A 20,191-nucleotide genomic window follows, 5' to 3' on the forward strand; every position below is an offset into this window, starting at 1 on the left:
CTCACCTGAGTGGAGAAGTGCAACTGAACATTTTTCTGATGATGAGAAGAAATTACAATAAGAAGCATTTTAGGTCTGCGTTTACAAAACGTATCTTGATATTTCTTATGTGTTTTATATATGCTTGTTTTGTGACACATTGGAAAACCTCCCTGGTCTTTGTGGTTGAATCTGGGTTTGATAGTCACTGCTCGATTGAGGGGCTTTAAAAATATCTGTATTTGTGGGGTACAGAGATGAGGTAGTTATTCAAAAATCATGCTAAACGCTATTGCACAGAGTCCATGCAACTTATGTGTGACTTGTTAAGCAAGTTTTTACTCCGGAACTTATTTAGCTTTGCCATAACAAAGGGGTTGAATACTTATTGACTCAAGACATTTTCATTGTTGAAATTTGTATTAGTTAATTCCACTTTGACATTATGGGGTATTGTGTGTATGTAAGCCAGTAATTTTTTCCCCATCAATTATAATTTCAGACCATAAATCAACAAAATTAGCAAAAAGTCAAGGGGTGTGAATACTTTCTGAACACACTGTAAGTTTAACTTTATGAGCTTGATTGCCTGTCTATGCAATTTGTTTATTTTAATTTGTGCTCGCTAGCATATTTAGCTATGAGCCTCCATGGAAATGTGCTATTACTTGTGCTAAATTTGTTAGCGTTCTAGTAATAGATGCCTAATGGGCATATTTTGCCTGGGGTTTTGATGCCCCTTTGTGTAGTAAGCTGATAATACCGTAAATCATATGAAAATCTGTATATCGTCCAACCCTATTAATTGTGATGGCTTAATGGTTTGAAAAGGTTATGCCTATTATCTGGATTACCAAATCAATTGACAACTCACTCTGAACTTTTGAACGTTGTTTACTGTCATGGATAGTTTGAGACAGTAGTTAGAAAAATATTGTTTGTTCTTCCATTGACACCCAGGCCTGACCAGTTTCTCCATTTCCTGATTATTATTATTAAATAGTGGCCCTAGTGCATTTGTCATTTTCCTTCCCGCAGTAGCTGATCTCTGCCAGTATTGAGCAGAATACAGCATTGACTTAGATACCAGCTATACTGCAGTAGGCGAGAGTTAGAGAGTAGTGTATACCCCCATAATGGCACACCTTAGCAGCACTTTGTGTGGAGTGAGTAATAAGTTGAGTGTACCTATGACCTGGTATGATGCAATGGTTGCCAGTGAAGCCACTCTGAACAGAATGCCAACATTTCATTACTTTGTTCTAGTGGGTGTAGTTTAGCACTCACTGATGAAGATGGTTTAACCTTGTATTCTCCTGTAGTTAAAGCACCTGGCCTCCTGCCATTTGTTTGTTGAATTCCATTTGGTCAAATGTAGATTTCCCTGTGTGCTGGCTGTCCTAGCAGCAGATGCCTGGGAAGTACAGAGCAGAACAGCACAACTGCATCCCAAATGGCAGCCTATTTTCTATGTAGTAAACTATATATAGGAAATAGGGTGCGTCATTTGGGACGCATCCCATAGCAAAAAATGTTTTATGTCTCCAAGCAGAATCAACCCAGTATTGTTTGATTTGTGTGTTGCCTTTTGTATACAGTGACTCCCCCACCAATCCTTCAAGGCAATGCCAAAGGGGGTTCTTCAGAAGAGACTCCCAGTCTAGCAGTGAGTGGGAGCCAGGATGACAGGACAGACTCTGCTCCCCTGCCCCTTATTACAGCAGTCCACAGTGAGCCATTGTGCTGCTGGGCATGTGAGAGCCAAACGGTGCTAGAGGGAGGTAGGGATAGAGAGGGGGAAAGAGCGAGGTAGAAAAGCCAAAAACTCTCCCTCAGACTATCAGTGAAGGCTGGCCTGTATCCATTACTAAATGGCAGTCTCATGATCCCTGGGTCCAAGGGGTGGGTGGGTGGGTGTGTGTGTGTTCGTTCCTGTTCCTCGCTGGTCTTTCAGAGGTAGAGAATCATTCCATTGTGTGGAGGAGTGCTGATACTCCTGTGAGTCTGTGTCGTTTGGGGGGGGTCATTTTGCTGGGGCCTTTGCTGGAGCCATAGTGGGTGGAGCGACGCTTGCTGTGCCAGAAGAGGAGCTTCTATCATCCTGACACCTCAGAATCAACTTTATTTGCCAAGTACATTTACACATACTCAGAATTTTACTTGGTGATATGGTGCTGCTAGTGACAGACAACATTTAGAGACCGAATACAAACAGTGGAGTTTAAGCAAATTTAAACATACATTATATACAACTAGGTAGAGTGAGCATAGAGCTATAAGAGAATTAACAGATATTCAAATATACAGTGGGTATACAATTGATATACAGTGTATTGGATGTACAGATTTACAGTATAAATATGAATATATTTGATCTAAATGCAGAGAGATAAACAGAATGCAAATGCAGTGTACACCGACATGGTAACTAGGCTTCTCAAAGCTCTGATGCCTCTGACGGTCATTAGTAGCCTACCAAACTTGCTAACTGCCTGGTACTCAACACCCTATTGTCCCTCGAATCATTCTGATATCAATGCAAATGTCATCGAAAATCAAATAAACGTAATGAGAGCCCATGAGCTTACGTTGCGCAACTTTTCTATAAGCTATTCAATTGCATGAGAATTGTTTTGATGGCCTCTATTAAAAAGAGGATTCCATCAGCTTTCTAGGCCTATTATATGTATCTGTATATACATACAATGGGGAGAATAAGTATTTGATACACTGCCGATTTTGCAGGTTTTCCTACTTACAAAGCATGTAGAGGTCTATTTTTCATCATAGGTACACTTCAACTGTGAGAGATGGAATCTAAAACAAAAATCCAGAAAATCACGTATGATTTTTAAGTAATTCATTTGCATTTTATTGCATGGCCGTGTTCGCATTGCTGCACTTATAATGTGAAGAAATAAACTATTAGGCTATCAAACTTTTTTAAGCTAAATGTTCTGATCTATTGGATCAGCCTCATTGCTTTTAAAAGTTTTTTTGATGTGAGTGGTTGTATTAATTTGGGATCTATCACATCCCACAACTGTCCCAGCGTATGTTTGGAATATTTATTTATTGCACAGAAGGACAAGTTGACCAATAGTATAAAAATGTACCTATTCTATGGGGGATAGTAGATTGACATAGGCTAGTGCTTCTACTGTTCGTTAGGCCTACTCATTTGTTGGCTGACAAAGTAGGCTAAATGTGGACATCTTCAATATGCGCCCTGGAATTCGATAAGAGGGACGAGCGCATTTGTGTCTTAATTCACTTGTAACATACTTAGCTGAATGCCTGTGAGAAGGACCGGATGACGTGATGGGGATTTGCTAATAAGAACTGAGATATCTGAGAGTGCTTTGGAGCATGGCAGCCACAAGAAAATAATTATAACTGTTATATTCAGCCCAAGGGCACAATGGCCCCTTTGGCTGCAAAAGACAGATTTTTTTTGCGGGCATTACGGCCACACAACCACTGGGAAATTCAAGTCCTGGTGAGAATATTATCAAGTGCTTTTGAAATTGTGAATGAGAGACTGATGAAGTGTGCAGCTTGAACAAGAAACAAATCAGAGCTCATGCCTTTCATGCAACTTTTTTCAAACCATCATTAGAGTTCCCATCATGCAACCTTAGAATGTATTACAAATCTAAACATATAGCCCAGCATTTTGTATCACCATAGAAGTTGCATAAATAACTCAAAATGAAGCATATAGGAGTACCAGTTTCTTTGTTAACCGCTCAACACAGAATAGAAGTATGTGTGCACTTCCTTTGAAATCGGTTGGAGAAAATATCCTTTGTATTTTATTAAGCTATGTTCAATTGTATTCTTCATATTATAAAATAATTACAAGTAATGCCACGGAATTCTAAGCAAATCTTGTCTGCTAAATGAACTCATGTAGCCCACAGCCATATTTCATAGCTAGATCGGGGCCTAACATAATGACAACTCATGGTATGCTAGTCTGTTCTTCTGAAATATACGTTTTCTTTATATCATGTTTCTTTAGACCTGTCTAAAATGTATTTATTGTGTTGACCAAATTTTATTGATTTATTATATAAATTTTCTTAATGAACGCCACAGCAATGTTCGCTTTAATAATCCATGAATGGCTATTTGCATATAGGTCTACTGCAGCTCTGATGTGTTTAAGGTGCACCAATCTGTGTAGATTACGGGCCTGAGTCGTGGCTGTCAATGCAATAGAATCATACTCCAATGCACTCTTGCTACAAGAAAATCTCTTGCGCAGTTAGATTTGCATACTAAGTTTTCCATAGTTGTTTTTTGTTTCTGTATGTTACATTGAAAGTGGCTAATATTGCGTTGATTCGAGCACAATTCCCACAGTAGAGCAAAATGTTGATAGTGTTAACTGAAGGGAAAAACTCTAGAAAGTTGAGTGAAGTTCAATCTCGTTCTTCTCTGCGCTTCTCTGCGCAGGCTGATATTACTTCTGTGCAGCTGTCTGAGGGGAGTTGCGCGCAGCTTAGACGGAACATGTGTGCGTGAGGCGCAGGAGGTTTTTGTCATGAGTGACATGGACCGCTTGCCAGAGGTACATTTTTGGAAGAGGGTGTAACCAGGGTGGGAGTTTCAGCGATGACCTTTCCAGCATGCTTTTTGCTCTAGAGTTGTGCAGTACTTTGATGGAGGGCAGGTGGCAGCCGACGACCCTCTGCAGACTGGATAATGCGTTGCAGTTTGCCATTGCAGCGGGCAGATATGCAGACCCAAAACAGACTGTGATGGAGATGAGGATGGACTCAACGATTGATGTGTAAATCCGGAGTAGGATTGACTGGGAGATTTCAAGATTTTTCATATGCCACAAGTAGTATATCTGTGCATGTGTCTTCTTGGTGACCGCCGTGATATCTTCCCACATGAGGTTGTGGGAGATGATAGTCCCTTGGAATTTGATTGATTCAGCCCTGCCAAAAGCTGAGCCATCAATCTCTTGAGGGGGGAGAGATGGTGGGGGGTGTTTTCTGAAGTCAACCACCATCTCCATGGGTTAGTCTGAGTTCCAGGTTATTGGGACTGCACCAGGCCACCAGCCGGTCGATCTCTCCACGGTACATGGATCCATCGCCGTCGGTGATGAGACCGACCAAACTTGAGTAGGTTGACAGATGCGTTGATGCGGGTGCAATCATTGGTGTAGAGTAGAGATGATAGCATGCATCCTTGCGGAGCTCCAGTGCCGAGGAATAAAGCGTTCAAAATATGTTTTCCCAGCTTCACGTGTTGCATCCTGTTGGTCAGGAAGTCAGTGATTCACTGAGAGATGGTGCTGGACATGTTCAGCTGGGAGAGTATACTTCCGGCGCCGACAGAGATGGCCTAAGGTAATCTTAGGTTTCAATATATACAGTCGGGAAGAACTACTGAATATAAGAGCAACGTCAACTCACCATCAGTACGACCAGGAATATGACTTTCCCGAAGAGGATCCTGTGTTCTGCTTTCCACCCAGGACAACGGAATGGATCCCAGCCTGCGACCCAAAACGAAGACGTCGTAAAAGAGGGAAAGGTAGAGGTCTTCTGGTCAGGCTCCGGAGACGGGCACATCGCACACCACTCCCTAGCATACTTCTCGCCAATGTCCAGTCTCTTGACAACAAGGTTGATGAAATCCGAGCAAGGGTAGCATTTAAGAGGGACATCAGAGACTGTAACATTCTTTGCTTCACGGAAACAGAAATGAACGCCGACAGAAATAAACCTCTTTCTGGTAAGAAGAGGGGCGGGGGCGTATGCCTTATGATTAACGAGACGTGGTGTGACCACAACAACACACAGGAACTCAAGTCCTTCTGTTCACCTGACTTAGAATTCCTCACAATCAAATGTAGTCCGCATTATCTACCAAGGGAATTCTCTTAGATTATAATCACAGCCGTATATATTCCCCCCAAGCAGACACATCGATGGCCCTGAACAAACTTTATTTGACTCTTTGCAAACTGGAAACCAAATATCCTGAGGCTGCATTCATTGTAGTTGAGGATTTTAACAAGGCTAATCTGAAAACAAGACTCACTAAATTGTATCAGCATATCGATTGCGCAACCAGGGCTGGTAAAACCTTGGATCATTGCTATTCTAACTTCCGCAACGCATATAAGGCCCTCCCCCGCCCTCCTTTCGGAAAAGCTGACCACGACTCCATTTTGTTGCTTCCTGCCTACAGACAGAAACTAAAACAAGAAGCTCCCGCGCTCAGGTCTGTTCAACGCCGGTCCGACCAATCTGATTCCACGCTTCAAGACTGCTTCGATCACGTGGATTGGGATATGTTCCGCATTGCGTCCAACAACAACATTGACGAATACGCTGATTCGGTGAGCGAGTTCATTAGAAAGTGCATTGATGTCGTTCCCATAGCAACGATTAAAACATTCCCAAACCAGAAACCATGGATTGATGGCAGCATTCGTGCGAAACTGAAAGCGCGAACCACTGCTTTTAACCAGGGAAAGGTGACCGGAAACATGAATGAATACAAACAGTGTAGCTATTCCCTCCGCAAGGCAATCAAACAAGCTAAGCGTCAGTATAGAGACAAAGTAGAGTCACAATTCAACGGCTCAGACACAAGGTATGTGGCAGGGTCTACAGTCAATCACGGATTCCAAAAAGAGAACCATCCCTGTCACGGACCAGGATGTCTTGCTTCCAGGCAGACTAAATAACTTTTTTGCCCGCTTTGAGGACAATACAATGCCACTGACACGGCCCGCTACCAAAACCTGCAGACTCTCCTTCACTGCAGCCGACGTGAGGAAAACATTTAAACGTGTTAACCCTCGCAAGGCTGCAGGCCCAGACGGCATCCCCAGCCGCGTCCTCAGAGCATGCGCAGACCAGCTGTCTGATGTGTTTACGGCCATATTCAATCAATCCTTATCCCAGTCTGCTGTTCCCACATGCTTCAAGAGGGCCACCATTGTCCCTGTTCCCAAGAAAGCTAAGGTAACTGAGATAAACGACTACCGCCCCGTAGCACTCACTTCCGTCATCATGAAGTGCTTTGAGAGACTAGTCAAGGACCATTTCACCTCCACCCTACCTGACACCCTAGACCCACTACAATTTGCTTACTTACCCTGGGTCTCGACCCCACCCTGTGCAACTGGGTACTTTATATAATGTATATAAATACTTTTTTTGTATCATTTGTCCCAACTTCGTCAAAAACACCTACCATAAATGTCGTTCTTGATAGCATGTTTCATGTAGAACTTCAAGCATTATTTTTAAAACTCTCCATGTTGAATCATATATCATTCAAAAGCTTTTTTCTGGAGCATATTGTTAGCTAGTCCATACATGGCTATATCCTTTGTAGACGTAGTACTTCGTGCTGAAAGATTAGTAATTTCCTGACATTCGATTGGTTACTGTCATTTTAAAGGCCCTTTCCGCCAACCTGATTGGTTAAAACGCCTCACGTGCCACGCAGCACTTCCTTCTTTGAAAATATCTTCTGCGAAGAATCAACGTAAATGAGAATCTCTATGGATATACCTAGTGTATGTGAATAAATAGGCGATCTCAGTTAGCCAATGCAAGAAAAGTAGTGATTGAAAACATGTGCCTGATCCGCCAATCGAGGCAGTGGCAGTACAGGTAGAGGAAAAGGAGGTCGCCCGCAGCAGCGCATTGAGACACAAATTAGTTGAGATGAAGATGACAACTAGCAGCAATCAACCAGACAGCAGCCGGCCAACAGTGGCTTTTATTACCGCAAAGTCCACTATTGTGGCTAGTCCTTATTGTAGCTAGCTTCACATAGATGGGTCTGACCACCATTAATCAACTAAAAACTGTCTTATAAATTAGGGATATTTTAGAAGACAGCTAACTATAGCTACTGAAACAGATGGTGTGTTATTTGATGTGTATCTATTTTGACACGCAAAGACTCAAACTGCGTTCTATAGAAATCCTGGTTGAGAATGAAATGACTGAACAAAGAAACAGCACAGCAAGTAAGTGAAAGAAATATGTTTTGATTTTGTTTTACTGGTAAAGGGGACATGTGTAAATGCCAATAACTTTTGTGCGTGTGCCCTTAACTAGACAAGTCAGTTAAGAGCAAATTCTTATTTACAATGATGGCCCGGACGATGCTGGGCCAATTGTGCAAAGCACTATGGGACTCCCAATCACGGCCGGATTTTATACAGCCTGGATTCGAATCAGGGACTGTAGTGACGTCTCTTGCACTGAGATGCAGTGCCTTAGACCATGTCCGTGTGTGTTAACTATTTAACTGTACTAGAATGCTTAAAAGGCCGCTAAAATTGTAAATATCGGGTATCAGTATTGTTTTTTTTTGGCAAGGGAATATCGATATCGGCCAAAAATGTCATATCTTTGCATCACTAATGCTAATATTTACAAGGGGTAACATGTTGATATTTAGTCCTGCAGTTATGTTTGTAATGTTGATCGACATAAGTACCCCCCCCCCCCCCCACACTTAAGTTGCAAAGATTCAGAGAGGGCTACAGTCAATGGAGAGTGCTGCAAAGATCATTAGAAGAGCATACGCAGATATAGACCCAGACAAAGCAGAGTTGCTGAAGGAGGATGAGGATGCCATCATAGACATTCATGTATCCTTTGACGGCACTTAGCATAAGAGAGGATTCACTTCCAACTACGGGATAGGTTTGTCCATTGGTGCTGGTACCAGCGAGCCCTAGAATATGGTGAAGATCCACCCAGTCACAAAAATCTTGGGAGGCCATACATTTTTTTAATAGAGGTTGCACAGAAAATGGTACCTGTATATCATAGGCTCTCAAATGATAGCATCCTCAGAATAATGGAGCACGGAGGAACCCAAAATGCAAATGAATGTCTGAACTCTAATATGGTCTCGATGCCCCAAAACTGTCTTTGTGGGAAAATGCCTTATTGATGCAGAAGCCACATTCAATGAAGGAGCCACTACTATAATGAATTCGGGAACATATTGTGGCCTGACCGCATATATGGTGACACTGGAGAAATCAGCGAGGAGTTGTGAGAGCTGATGCTGCTTCAATGGAGTGTGCCAAGCGTAGGCGCAGGTCCCATGACAGTCAAGAAAGTAAAGCGGCACCAGCAACAACTCAGAGGGCCTTACATATGGGACAGGCATAGCTGATTAATGTTCTGCACATTTCAACAACATACAAAAGCCTTGTATGTGAAAAATTGAGCAAAGTGATATGATAATTTGCCCAAAACCACAGATTTGTATTCAAAGCATATGGTCTATTGCTTGAAACAAATGTCTTAAATGTGCAAATGTATTTGTAAAAGGTGTATTTAATGTTTTTGTCAGTTTAGAAGTGATATGTGAATAAAATATTAATTAATGTAACATAAATGGTCATATGTATGTAAAGTACATTTTAATTGTGTTAGCCTATCATTATCGGACATTTTCTCTAACTGACATGTTTCCCGTGTGCCAATAAATTTTTCTCAGTCTTCAAAGGACATACATTCACATTAGAGGTCGACCGATTAATCTGAATGGCCCATTAATAAGGGCCAATTTCAAGTTTTCATAACAATCGGAAATCAATATTTTTGGGAGACGATTTCCGTTTTATTTTATTTTATTTATTAAAAAAAAACAATGTATACCTATATTTAACTAGGCGAGTCAGTTAAGAACACATTCTTATTTTCAATGACGGCCTAGGAACGTTGGGTTTAACTGCCTTGTTCAGGGGCAGAACGACATATTTTCACCTTGTCAGCTCAGGGGATCCAATCTTGCAACCTTACAGTAACTTGTCCAATGCTCTAACCACACACTCCACGAGGAGCCTGCCTGTTACGCAAATGCAGTGGCCAAGGTAAGTTGCTAGCTAGCATTAAACCTATCTTATAAAAAACAATCATAATCACTAGTTATAACTACTAATCCAGGTTTGCAGGCAATATTAACCAGGTGAAATTGTGTAATTTCTCTTGCGTTTATTGCACGCCGAGTCAGGATATATGCAACAGTTTGGGCTGCATTGCGAACTAATTTCCAGAATTTTACGTAATTATGACACAACATTGGAGGTTGTGCAATGTAACAAGAATATTTAGACTTAGGGATGCCACCCGTTACATAAAATACCGAACGGGTTCCATATTTCACTGAAATAATAAACGTTTTGTTTTCGAAATGATAGTTTCTGGATTGGAACATATATTAAAGACAAAAGGCTCGTATTTCTGTGTAATTATGTTATAATCAAGTCTGATTTGATAGAGCAGTCTGACTGAGCAGCAGCAGGCTGGTAATCATTCATTCAAACAGCACTTTCGTGTGTTTTGACAGCAGCTCTTCGCAATCACAGCGCTGTTTGACTTCAAGCCTATCAGCCTAATGACTGGTGTAACCGATGTGAAATGGCTAGCTAGTTAGCTGGGTGTGCGCTAATAGCGTTTCAAACGTCACTCGCTCTTAGATTTGGAGTAGTTATTCCCCTTGCGCTGCAAGGGCCGCGGCTTTTGTGGTGCGATGGGTAACGCTGCTTCGAGTGTGGCTGTTGTCAATGCGTTCCTGGTTCGAGCCCAGGTAGGGGCGAGGAGAGGGATGGAAGCTATACTGTTACACTGGCAATACTATAGTGCCTATAACAACATCCAATAGTCAAAGTTATATGAAATACAAATGGTATAGAGAGAAATAGTCCTATAAATACTATATTAACTACAGCCTAAAACCTTTTACCTTGGAATATTGAAGTCTCATGTTAAAAGGATCCACCAACTTTCATATGTTCTCATGTTCTGAGCAAGCAACTTAAACCTTAGCTTTTTTATATGGCACATATTGCACTTTTACTTCTCCAACAGTTTGTTTTTGCATTATTTAAACCAAATTGAACATGTTTCATTATTTTTTTGAGGCTACATTTATTTTATTGGTGTATTATATTAAGATCAAATAAGTGTTCATTCAGTATTGTTGTAATTGTCATTATTACAAATAAATGTAAAGAAATCGTCCGATGTAATTGGTTTCGGCTTTTTTGGTCCTCCAATAATCGGTATCGGCATTGAAAAATCATTATCGGTCGATCTCTCTAATTCGCATTATTCCAAAAACAGGTTCTTAGGATTTATAGTCAGACTTTTGGAGGCTTTTTGTTTAAGTGTAATTTTGTGTAAATATATGCATCCGTCATACATGAGAATTGTTTTTGTTTAATTATTCCATGAAATTACAAGATTTTGATGAACTGATCTGTAAAAGTCTGACCATTTGAAGTGTCTTATTAAAATAAAACAAAACACAAAACATTCTGCCTTGAAGCAATGTGTTGAAAAACAGACTCTCGTGGTATGCAAATTAGCACATTTAACTTCTTATGGCTGGGGGGGCAGTATTGAGTAGCTTGGATGAATAAGGTTCCCAGAGTAAACTGCCTGCTACTCAGGCCCAGAAGCTAAGATATGTATATTATTAGTAGATTTGGATAGAAAACACTCTGAAGTTTCTAAAACAGTCTGAATTGTGTCTGTAAGTATAACAGAACTCATATGGCAGGCAAAAACCTGAGAGAAAATCCAACCAGGAAGTGGGAAATCTAAGGTTTGTAGTTTTTCAAGTCTGCCTATCCAAGATACTGTAAATTTGGTCCGATTGCACTTCCTAAGGCTTCCACTAGATGTCAACAGTATTTAGAACCTTGTTTCAGGCTTCTACTGTGAAGGGGGAGCGAATAAAAGCTGTTTCAATCAGGTGTCTGGCAGAAGGCCATGAGCTGGTCACGCGCGTGGCCGTGAGAGCGACATGTGTTCCATTGCATTTCTAAAGACAAAGGAATTGTCCGGTTGGAATATTATTGAAGATTTATGTTAAAAACATCCTTAAAATTGATTCTATATATTGTTTGACATGTTTCTAGGAACTGTAACAGAAATGTTTAACTTTTTGTCTGGACCTAGTGCTCGTGCCTCATGAATTTGGATTTGTGAACTAAACGCGCAAACAAAAAGGAGATATTTGGACATTAATGATGGACTTTATCGAACAAAACAACATTTATTGTGGAACTGGGATTCCTGGAAGTGCATTATGATGAAGATCATCAAAGGTAAGTGAATATTTATAATGCTATTTCTGACTTCTGTTGACTCCACAACATGGCGGGTATCTGTATGGCTTTTTTGGTGCCTGAGCGCTGTACTCAGATTATTGCATGGTGTGCTTTTTCCGTAAAGTTTTTTTGAAATCTGACACAGCGGTTGCATTAAGGAGAAGTATCTTTAATTCCATGTATAACATTTGTATTTTCATCAACATTTATGATGAGTATTTCTGTAAATTGATGTGGCTCTCTGCAAAATCACTGGATGTTTTGGAAGCAAAACATTACTGAACATAACGCGCCAATGTAAGCTGAGATTTTTGGATATAAATATGAACTTTATCGAACAAAACATAAATGTATTGTGTAACATAAAGTCCTATGATTGTCATCTGATGAAGATCATGAAAGGTTAGTGGTTAATTTTATCTCTTTCTGCTTTTTGTGACTCCTCTCTTTGGCTGGAAAAATGGCTGTGTTTTTCTGACTAGTTGCTGACCTAACATAATCGCAAAGTATGCTTTCGTCATAAAGCCTTTTTGAAATCGGACACTGTGGAGGGATTAACAACAAGTTTATCTTTAAAATGGTGTAAAATACTTGTATGTTTGAGGAATTTTAATTATGAGATTTCTGTTTGAATTTGGCGCCCTGCACTTTCACTGGCTATTGTCATATAGATCCCGTTAACGGGATTTCAGCCGTAAGAGGTTTTAAGGACGTTTTGCCTCTTTGCATATTTTAATTTAGAAATAAATAATACTATGTAATACAATAATATATTGTACTTATGTATACTTTCAACTGGAAAAGTTTCAGCCAGAGTAAAGAAAAACAAATTCCCAATTAACCTGTGGCCTTGAGCAAATTAAGGCAGCGATGCATGTTTGCAGTTTTAAAGTTAATTTCCAGCAATTCTTTGCATTTTTCCTTGGCTAATGCTGTTATTTTACTCAAACATAATAACAAAATATATACTGCTACAATTTTTTCTCTCTGACTGTCTAGCCTTTATTTTGGTGTTATTATTTGAAAGTAGTATTTTTTTTAAAAATTTAATCTATCTCAAATTTTATATTTTTATTTTTTTACTGTTTTTGATTTACCTGTTGATTTAGTCCACCCACACCAGACACTTAGTTTGAAATATCAAAATGAACTCTGAAACAACTACATTAATTTAGGGACCGGTCGAAAAGCATTAAACATTTATGGCAATTTAGCTAGCTGTCTTGCTGTTGCTAGCTAATTTGTCCTGGGATATAAACATTGGTTTATTTTACCTGAAATGCACAAGGTACTCTACTCTGACAATTAATCCACAAACAAGTGTTAAGAGTTTACTAGAAACAATCTCTCCTCCTTCAGGCTTCTTTGGACCTCATATGGCGGCTGGCAACCAACTTTAAGGTGCATTAGCACTACCACCTGCACTGGAGTGTGAACATCAGTTTATCTTTCAATCACCCACGTGAGAATGCTATTCATTGACTACAACACAGCGTTCAACACCATAGTGGCCTCAAAGCTAAGCACTAAGCTAAGGACCCTGGGACTAAACACCTCCCTCTGCAACTGGATCCTGGACTTCCTGACAGGCCGTCCCCAGGTGGTAAGGGACGGTAACGACACACCCGCAACACTGATCCTTAACACTGGGGCCACTCAGGGATGCGTGCTCAGTCCCCTCTACTCCCTGTCCACTCGTGACTACACAGCCAGGCACGACTCCAACACCATCATTAAGTTTGCTGATGACACAACAGTGGTAGGCCTGATCACCAACAATGACGAGACCGCATATAGGGAGGAGGTCAGAGACCTGGCTGTGTTGCCAGGACAACAACCTCTCCCTCAACGTGATCAAGACTAAGGAGATGATGGTTGTGGACTACAGGAAAAGGAGGACCGAGCGCACTCCTAAAAACCAATGAGGAGATGGGAGAAGCAGGACTTGCAGTGCGTTAAGTATCACAAATAGAAGCAAGTTCAATTGTAGCGCAAGACTTTCCAGAGGTGTGGGTGCAATGATTGAATAATGTATGTGTACGTTTATTTCGCAACGCTTTCCCCTGCGACGCGAGTGGTGTAGTCAGCATGTTAGGCGACCAGAGGAAAATAAAAAAGCTTAGGTGGCCCGCCCAAGGTTTTCAATGGCAGCAAGATCCTTTGCTGGCTGGATTGACTGGCTGGATCAACTGTGAAAAGCCTTGTGTAATGCTGGTTAAATTAAGCCTATTTTTTGGCACTGAGCGGGGAGGAGCGTGCCAGGGCTTTGTCGCTCGCTCTCTTCCCCCCCCACTGGTGTTGCCAACTTTAAAACGTTAGGAGCATAACATTTAGGAGCACCAGAAAATGATTTTCTTTTAAATCTATTGATATATAGCCTTTACTGTATGAATTCATGTTGTGCCCTAGAAACAAATGTAACCCTGTAAATACATCTGATTTATTATAAACAGCTAAAATGTTGATTCATATACCTGTCATTGAAATTCAAAGTCATTTGTACAATATTCATATTTTTGCATTGTGTAAAAAGACTACTTTCCTATTGAGATGTATTCCATAGAGAATTGTACACTGTCTTCAAGAGCGTCAAGGTTGTTATAATGACATCTGTTATTCAGTCATTGCTATGATCATTGATCTCCTGAAGAAGCTATCCCTTTCTGTACCCCCAAATGTTTGGATATCATTGTAAACTAATGGTTGTTAGGTAACAAACATGACCGAACAAGGTGTGAAACAAATGCAGACCACGAGTAGTTTTACAACAGCCGTCAACATGGTTTACGAATGTAAATCCCAATCTGTGACAGGAAGAAGAAAAACAACTTTGCGCCGGTAATATGAGTCGGATCTTTTGAACTGTTCTGCCTAGAAATGAGCAGTTTTCAATGTATTAATGGTGCAAGCATGACTAATGAATCTGTGCTCGGGAAACAACTGTACAGCCAGGCCTTATAACACAAATGTTTTTTTTTCCTTCTCATTGGTGCTCCCAAATTTAAAACTCCGGGTCCCACAGCAAAATATTTTCGTCGCACTTTATAGCCCTGAATGTATGGCTCAGATCTTCCTTATATTCGGACAACAGCGAATGGGTTTATGCATATACTTATTTTGTTATTACACATTGTACTACACAATAAGAGTATAAAACATATACTTTTCTAACCATTTAATGCCCACATCTTCTAGGCTACATGAGCTCTGTGCCTGTGAGCTTTGATTTGTCCAGTGTTGTTGAAATCTTAGCTGATTTTGCTTTGACACAACAATTGAGAGAACAAGGGGTAGAGGAGGAGTTGTTGTTGTTGTTGTGGTTGTTGGCCTCGGTGTAGAAGGGAGTAGGGTGCCATTTTCAGATGCAGGCTCCAGTCTTAGTTTACCACTCATTGTGAAAGACAGTCAGTCTTTTTGCTCAGATGTTCTGTCCTTGGTTTGGGTGTCAGAGGAGGTTGTTGTAGACAATAAGTGACTGATGGAGATTTAGCTCTGTGTGCGTGTGTGTTTTCTCTCACTGGTTGACCACTCCCTCATTCTTCTGTAGCAGTCATCATGTGATTTAGTGTCATGTTATTAAGGCCTGCTAATTATTTTCATCAGTACATTTTCAACGGTCCTGTGACTGAGGCGACTGTTTGAGAGGATGAATTATAGTTGCGGTCATAAACAAAATGCTAACTTTTGTCTTGTCCCTTTTTTTCTTTCTCTTCTGCTCACAGACCACACCCCTGGGAACAGTTCATTGGACACATTGCTAGCTCTACTGCAGGCAGAGGGAGCCAAGATTGAAGAGGAGACTGAGGTAAGCAGCATGAAAATATCTCTCTCTCTTTCTCACACACACACACACACACACACACACACACACACACACACACACACACACACACACACACACACACACACACACACACACACACACACACACACACACACACACACACACACACACACACACAGTGTCCTGCCTTTCCTGTTTTTGTTATTTGCACTTTGGCCCAGGGGGCCTACTATGGTTTATTAATCTAACTCTATGGTCCCTTTTGTTACAAGTAAGGTGGACACCTCTCAGATTTTCTTTATAGTTATTTTACTGTCCAATCCTCACATCTTTTCATCATATTTGTATTTATTTTTTATAAACAAGTGTTTAAAAAAAGGGGGGAAAAGGCATTTGCATGGAATATCCAGAATGTGCTTTTATTTTAATGTTTTAAACTGTTCCTGCTTCTTCCTAAACAGAACATGGCCGACTCCTTCTTGGACGGCGATGTCACCCTGGATACCTTCATAGACTCGTACCAGAGCAAGAGGAAGCTGGCCCACCTGAGGAGGGTGAAGATTGACAAGCTGCAGGAGATGGTGCTGAAGGGCCATAGGCTGCCCCAGGTGCCAGTCTCTTGCTCCCATCCCCAGGAGGTCTCAGCCAGGCCAGCCCCCCTCTACACAGAGGTCAACAACCACTCCCCTGTGCCCCAGCCTAGGAGAGCTCCCCCTCCACCTCCAGCCCAACAACCCCCAGGTGTAGCCCCCCAGCCTGCTGTCTTATCCTATCCTGCCATCCCATACCCCCCTATCCCCCCCAGGGCAGCCCACCTTTTGCCCAGTGCCAACCCGGAGCACCAGCACCACTTCATGTCTCAGTGCCCCCCTGTCCTTCCTCAAAGGCCTCCCCCTCGCATGGCCCCGCAGTCTGGCTTCATGATTCAGTAGTGAAGGGGGTACAGTACATGCAGTGGGCTTGCACTGCAATCTTGCTGGAACTATCTTCTGTGTTGTGTCAGGCTGTGAGCCTCTGAATATGGCACAACGTAATGCAAAGGGGGTCGACTAACTTAGATTGAAGGCTGGTCTGGGCATGTTCAACTGAAAAACAGAATCGAGTTTGAATTTGCACTCTTCTCACCAGAATCAGCACTCCATTGCTACAACACCCCAGAAAGGACTTGACTGACCAGTGCTTGCGTCTGCAAAGTTAAATCTCTCAGCGATAGGGCTTTAGATGTAGTCTAAAGTGAAATAAATGTCAATTTATGGTTAGCTGGCCTCTTAAAACTGGGCTTGGCCATGACCTTAGTCAGATAAGGCCTATTTTTTGTCAGCACTTTATGCCCCTCAGGTGTTTCCTCAGTCCTCCCTCTCCTCTTCCTGCCCGTTACAGGGAAGGTGCCTCTCTCATCTGTCATCTGGTGTCTAAAGCTGAATGGGGACTAGAGCCATTCATTGTTTCTCATTTGATCTACAGTGTCATTTGAATGTTGTTTTTATATTGTGTAACCAGAGACTTCCCAGAAGACGATGGTAAATCATATGCAATAGATATTTAGAGTACTAATGTCATACAGCATTATTGTTGCCAGGAAAGATTAGACAGACATTTTGAAAGAACTAATTTGTGAGGCGTGTGCATCTCTTCTCCAGCATGGACAGTTGTCAAAAAAGTGTGTGGATCTCATGCCCAATCCAATATGGAGGACAGTCGAATTGGTCACTGTCGCTCAGGGCAGACATAGTAGGGGTGGGTGGGGGTTGGTGTCACAAACAGTCTGAAACCTTGGCCTCTTGGTCTTGCCTGCGAAGGATCTGTCATTGCCATATAATCAATTTACCTTAAGTGTTGTTTTAGTCAATAATAGCATACTTGATGCGCAACAGTTTTGGAAAATTTTCCAAAATTTTTCCAAATTGTCCTTCCGTATATCACTCCTTTAATCATTGAATGCCGTTTTCTCTTGGGTACGTTATAAAGCTGATTATCGTCAATGCTGTTGAAACAAGATTAGTCTAAGTTCATTCGGTGATATAACCATATACAGTCCATATCAAATCAAGTATATACTGCAACTAAGCCAGTCATCCACTGTTGTGTGAACAGTAATACCCTCTGTAATTGAAGGTAATTATCACATTGACTGAACAAAGACTCTGTTATCTTAAAGAGATTATCCGGTACTTTTATATACTTAGCCAGTAGATCTGAAAGTAGTGCTCACGAGCCAGAAGTGGTCTGCGAAAATTGCGTAGTATGTCACATATGTGCTGATATGTGCACCACGTCATTGCTCTGCTGTGTATGCATCTTGCTAGCTGTCTTGCAACTGGTGAGTGGCTTAAGCTCATTGGCTAGAACTCTAATTGCTAGGGGGCTGGTCCACATGTAGGGAAAATGTTGCACAGCTTCCAGAACAACATTCTCTTTCATACTAGGGATTTTGTGGCTAATTGAAGACAGTAATTCTGCTCATAGATTATGAATGTATGAACTACACATTGACACATCAATTCCAAAGCCATTTATTGAGAAACCATTGTGTAAAATGACTATTTTCATACTTTCCTGCATCCATTTGTCAGGTTTATACCCATGTTATGACAGTAGTTTGAGGAGTGCACACTTTTTATCCATATGGATGAAATGTGAAAAATAATACAGTACCCATCTAAAATGTTTCTTGCACCATTTTTATTACAAGTACTAATCCTAAAGAAGTCACGTATCATAAAAGAGTGTTTGGTTACCTTGGCCTAAATGCTGCAGTTGTGCACTGTTCAAGCCACTGAGTGCCTTCACTGAACTGGACTGATATGGAGGATCACACTACTGACTGCTCTGTCTCTTATCTGTGTAAACTGACCAGGCCTGCTCTTCTGGTCTGGATCACCTTAGTTAGCCTCACCATCAATGTCTACTTCCCCAGCCTGTTATCATTTGCTGTCTGCAACCGATGTGATGGTGGTGCATGCCCGGGGGCAGGAGAGGCTCGAGTCCGTCTGTCTGCCAGGCTTCTTCTCTCCTAACTGGTGCTATGGGGCCGGTGCAGTTTTCTGAACATGTGCCAGAGAGATATGTCCTTGGGGTATGTGCCTAATGCTTGTGGTACTCCTACAGCTTCTTTGTACCATCAACACAAACTGTGGTTTGCCTGCCCTGAGGTGGGTGACCACCAGTTATATTCTTATGCATATCGGTGGTTCGCCAAGACAACAGGGCTCCTATATATTTTTTAATGTATCTTAATATCAAACAGAAATGCATCTTTCTGAGAAATTGGCCAAATCGGCGCAATAACAGTTTGCCGTAAGCTAGGTTGAAGAAAAAGACATTTATTTCTGAAATGCAAGAAATGTTGTGTTGAATACCAATTGTTTTGATATACTTTAGCCTACCAGCATTTCTAAATGAAACTAATGATATTAATCATTGTGTGCATGTTTTTATTTGATTGTGATTCATTTGAGTTTTTCTGCTGTAGCAGTTTGTTTATAACTGGCATAATTTGGCTGTTTGGGCTGCTTTAAAATACAGGTTTATTTTCAATACTCATGTTCATACATGTTGTTCATTGTAATGTAGGTATTTTGGCTTATGAAGATTGTAGAGGTGGTTGATTAGAATTATGAAACTATTTTTTTAAGGACGGGACAGTGAATAAAGAAATTGTTTTTTTGTATTGATGTCTTTTGAGTTGCCTCACTGAATCACAGAGCTTGATCTCTGGTTGTTAGGAGTCAGTTGGCCATTTCAAGTTATTTTTGAATATGAAGGCATATTCCTACATTTTAAGTACAAACTTGCGGCTGGGGTGCAATATTAGGAAGGTGTTCCTAATGTTTGGTATACTCTGTGTACGTTTTGAATTGTCAATCGTTTTAATTGGGAAAGCAGATGGTGTTTATCAAAATAAATCACTTTGTATGTGAAAACACAGAATCCTACTCATTACTCCACATTCTTAACCTGTCACTTTTGTTTTGAGACGACTTCGCTGTCAAACAGCACAGGGAGGCAGCCTGCTTCCAAAACAAATGCAATCACTTTTCACACGGTACAAACTATGCCCAAAAGGGCCAGATTAATCAAATCCCCTCATTGAATGCAACTTCACAACAAAATACATTTGTCACATTTATCTTGATTATGTTAAACGTTATTATAATGAACATTGCAGTTCACTGATGAAGGTTTTTTTCAATTAATCCAAATTACAATACAGGTTCCAGCCTTGATGGTAAAAGCAGGCTCTGCAGGGTAAATTGAAACAAGACCACCATCTAGTGTTGATTTACTGACATTGCTAG

At 41.0% G+C, this 20,191-nt stretch overlaps 1 protein-coding gene across 1 annotated transcript in view; it reads left to right on the forward strand.

The window, feature by feature from the left end:
- The window catches only part of LOC109882326 (vacuolar protein sorting-associated protein 37B), a 29,681-nt gene extending 9,861 nt beyond the window's left edge, over window positions 1-19,820 (forward strand). The window contains exons 3-4 of the mRNA XM_020474425.2: window positions 15,832-15,914; window positions 16,355-19,820. Of these exons, the coding sequence (XP_020330014.2) occupies window positions 15,832-15,914; window positions 16,355-16,825 (554 nt within the window). The 3' untranslated portion in view covers window positions 16,826-19,820. The remainder of the gene's footprint in view (window positions 1-15,831; window positions 15,915-16,354) is intronic.
- The last annotated feature ends 371 nt before the right edge of the window (window positions 19,821-20,191 follow it).

This window comes from Oncorhynchus kisutch, linkage group LG3 (genome assembly GCF_002021735.2).
Source record: "Oncorhynchus kisutch isolate 150728-3 linkage group LG3, Okis_V2, whole genome shotgun sequence".
Classification (NCBI taxonomy): Eukaryota; Metazoa; Chordata; class Actinopteri; order Salmoniformes; family Salmonidae; genus Oncorhynchus; species Oncorhynchus kisutch.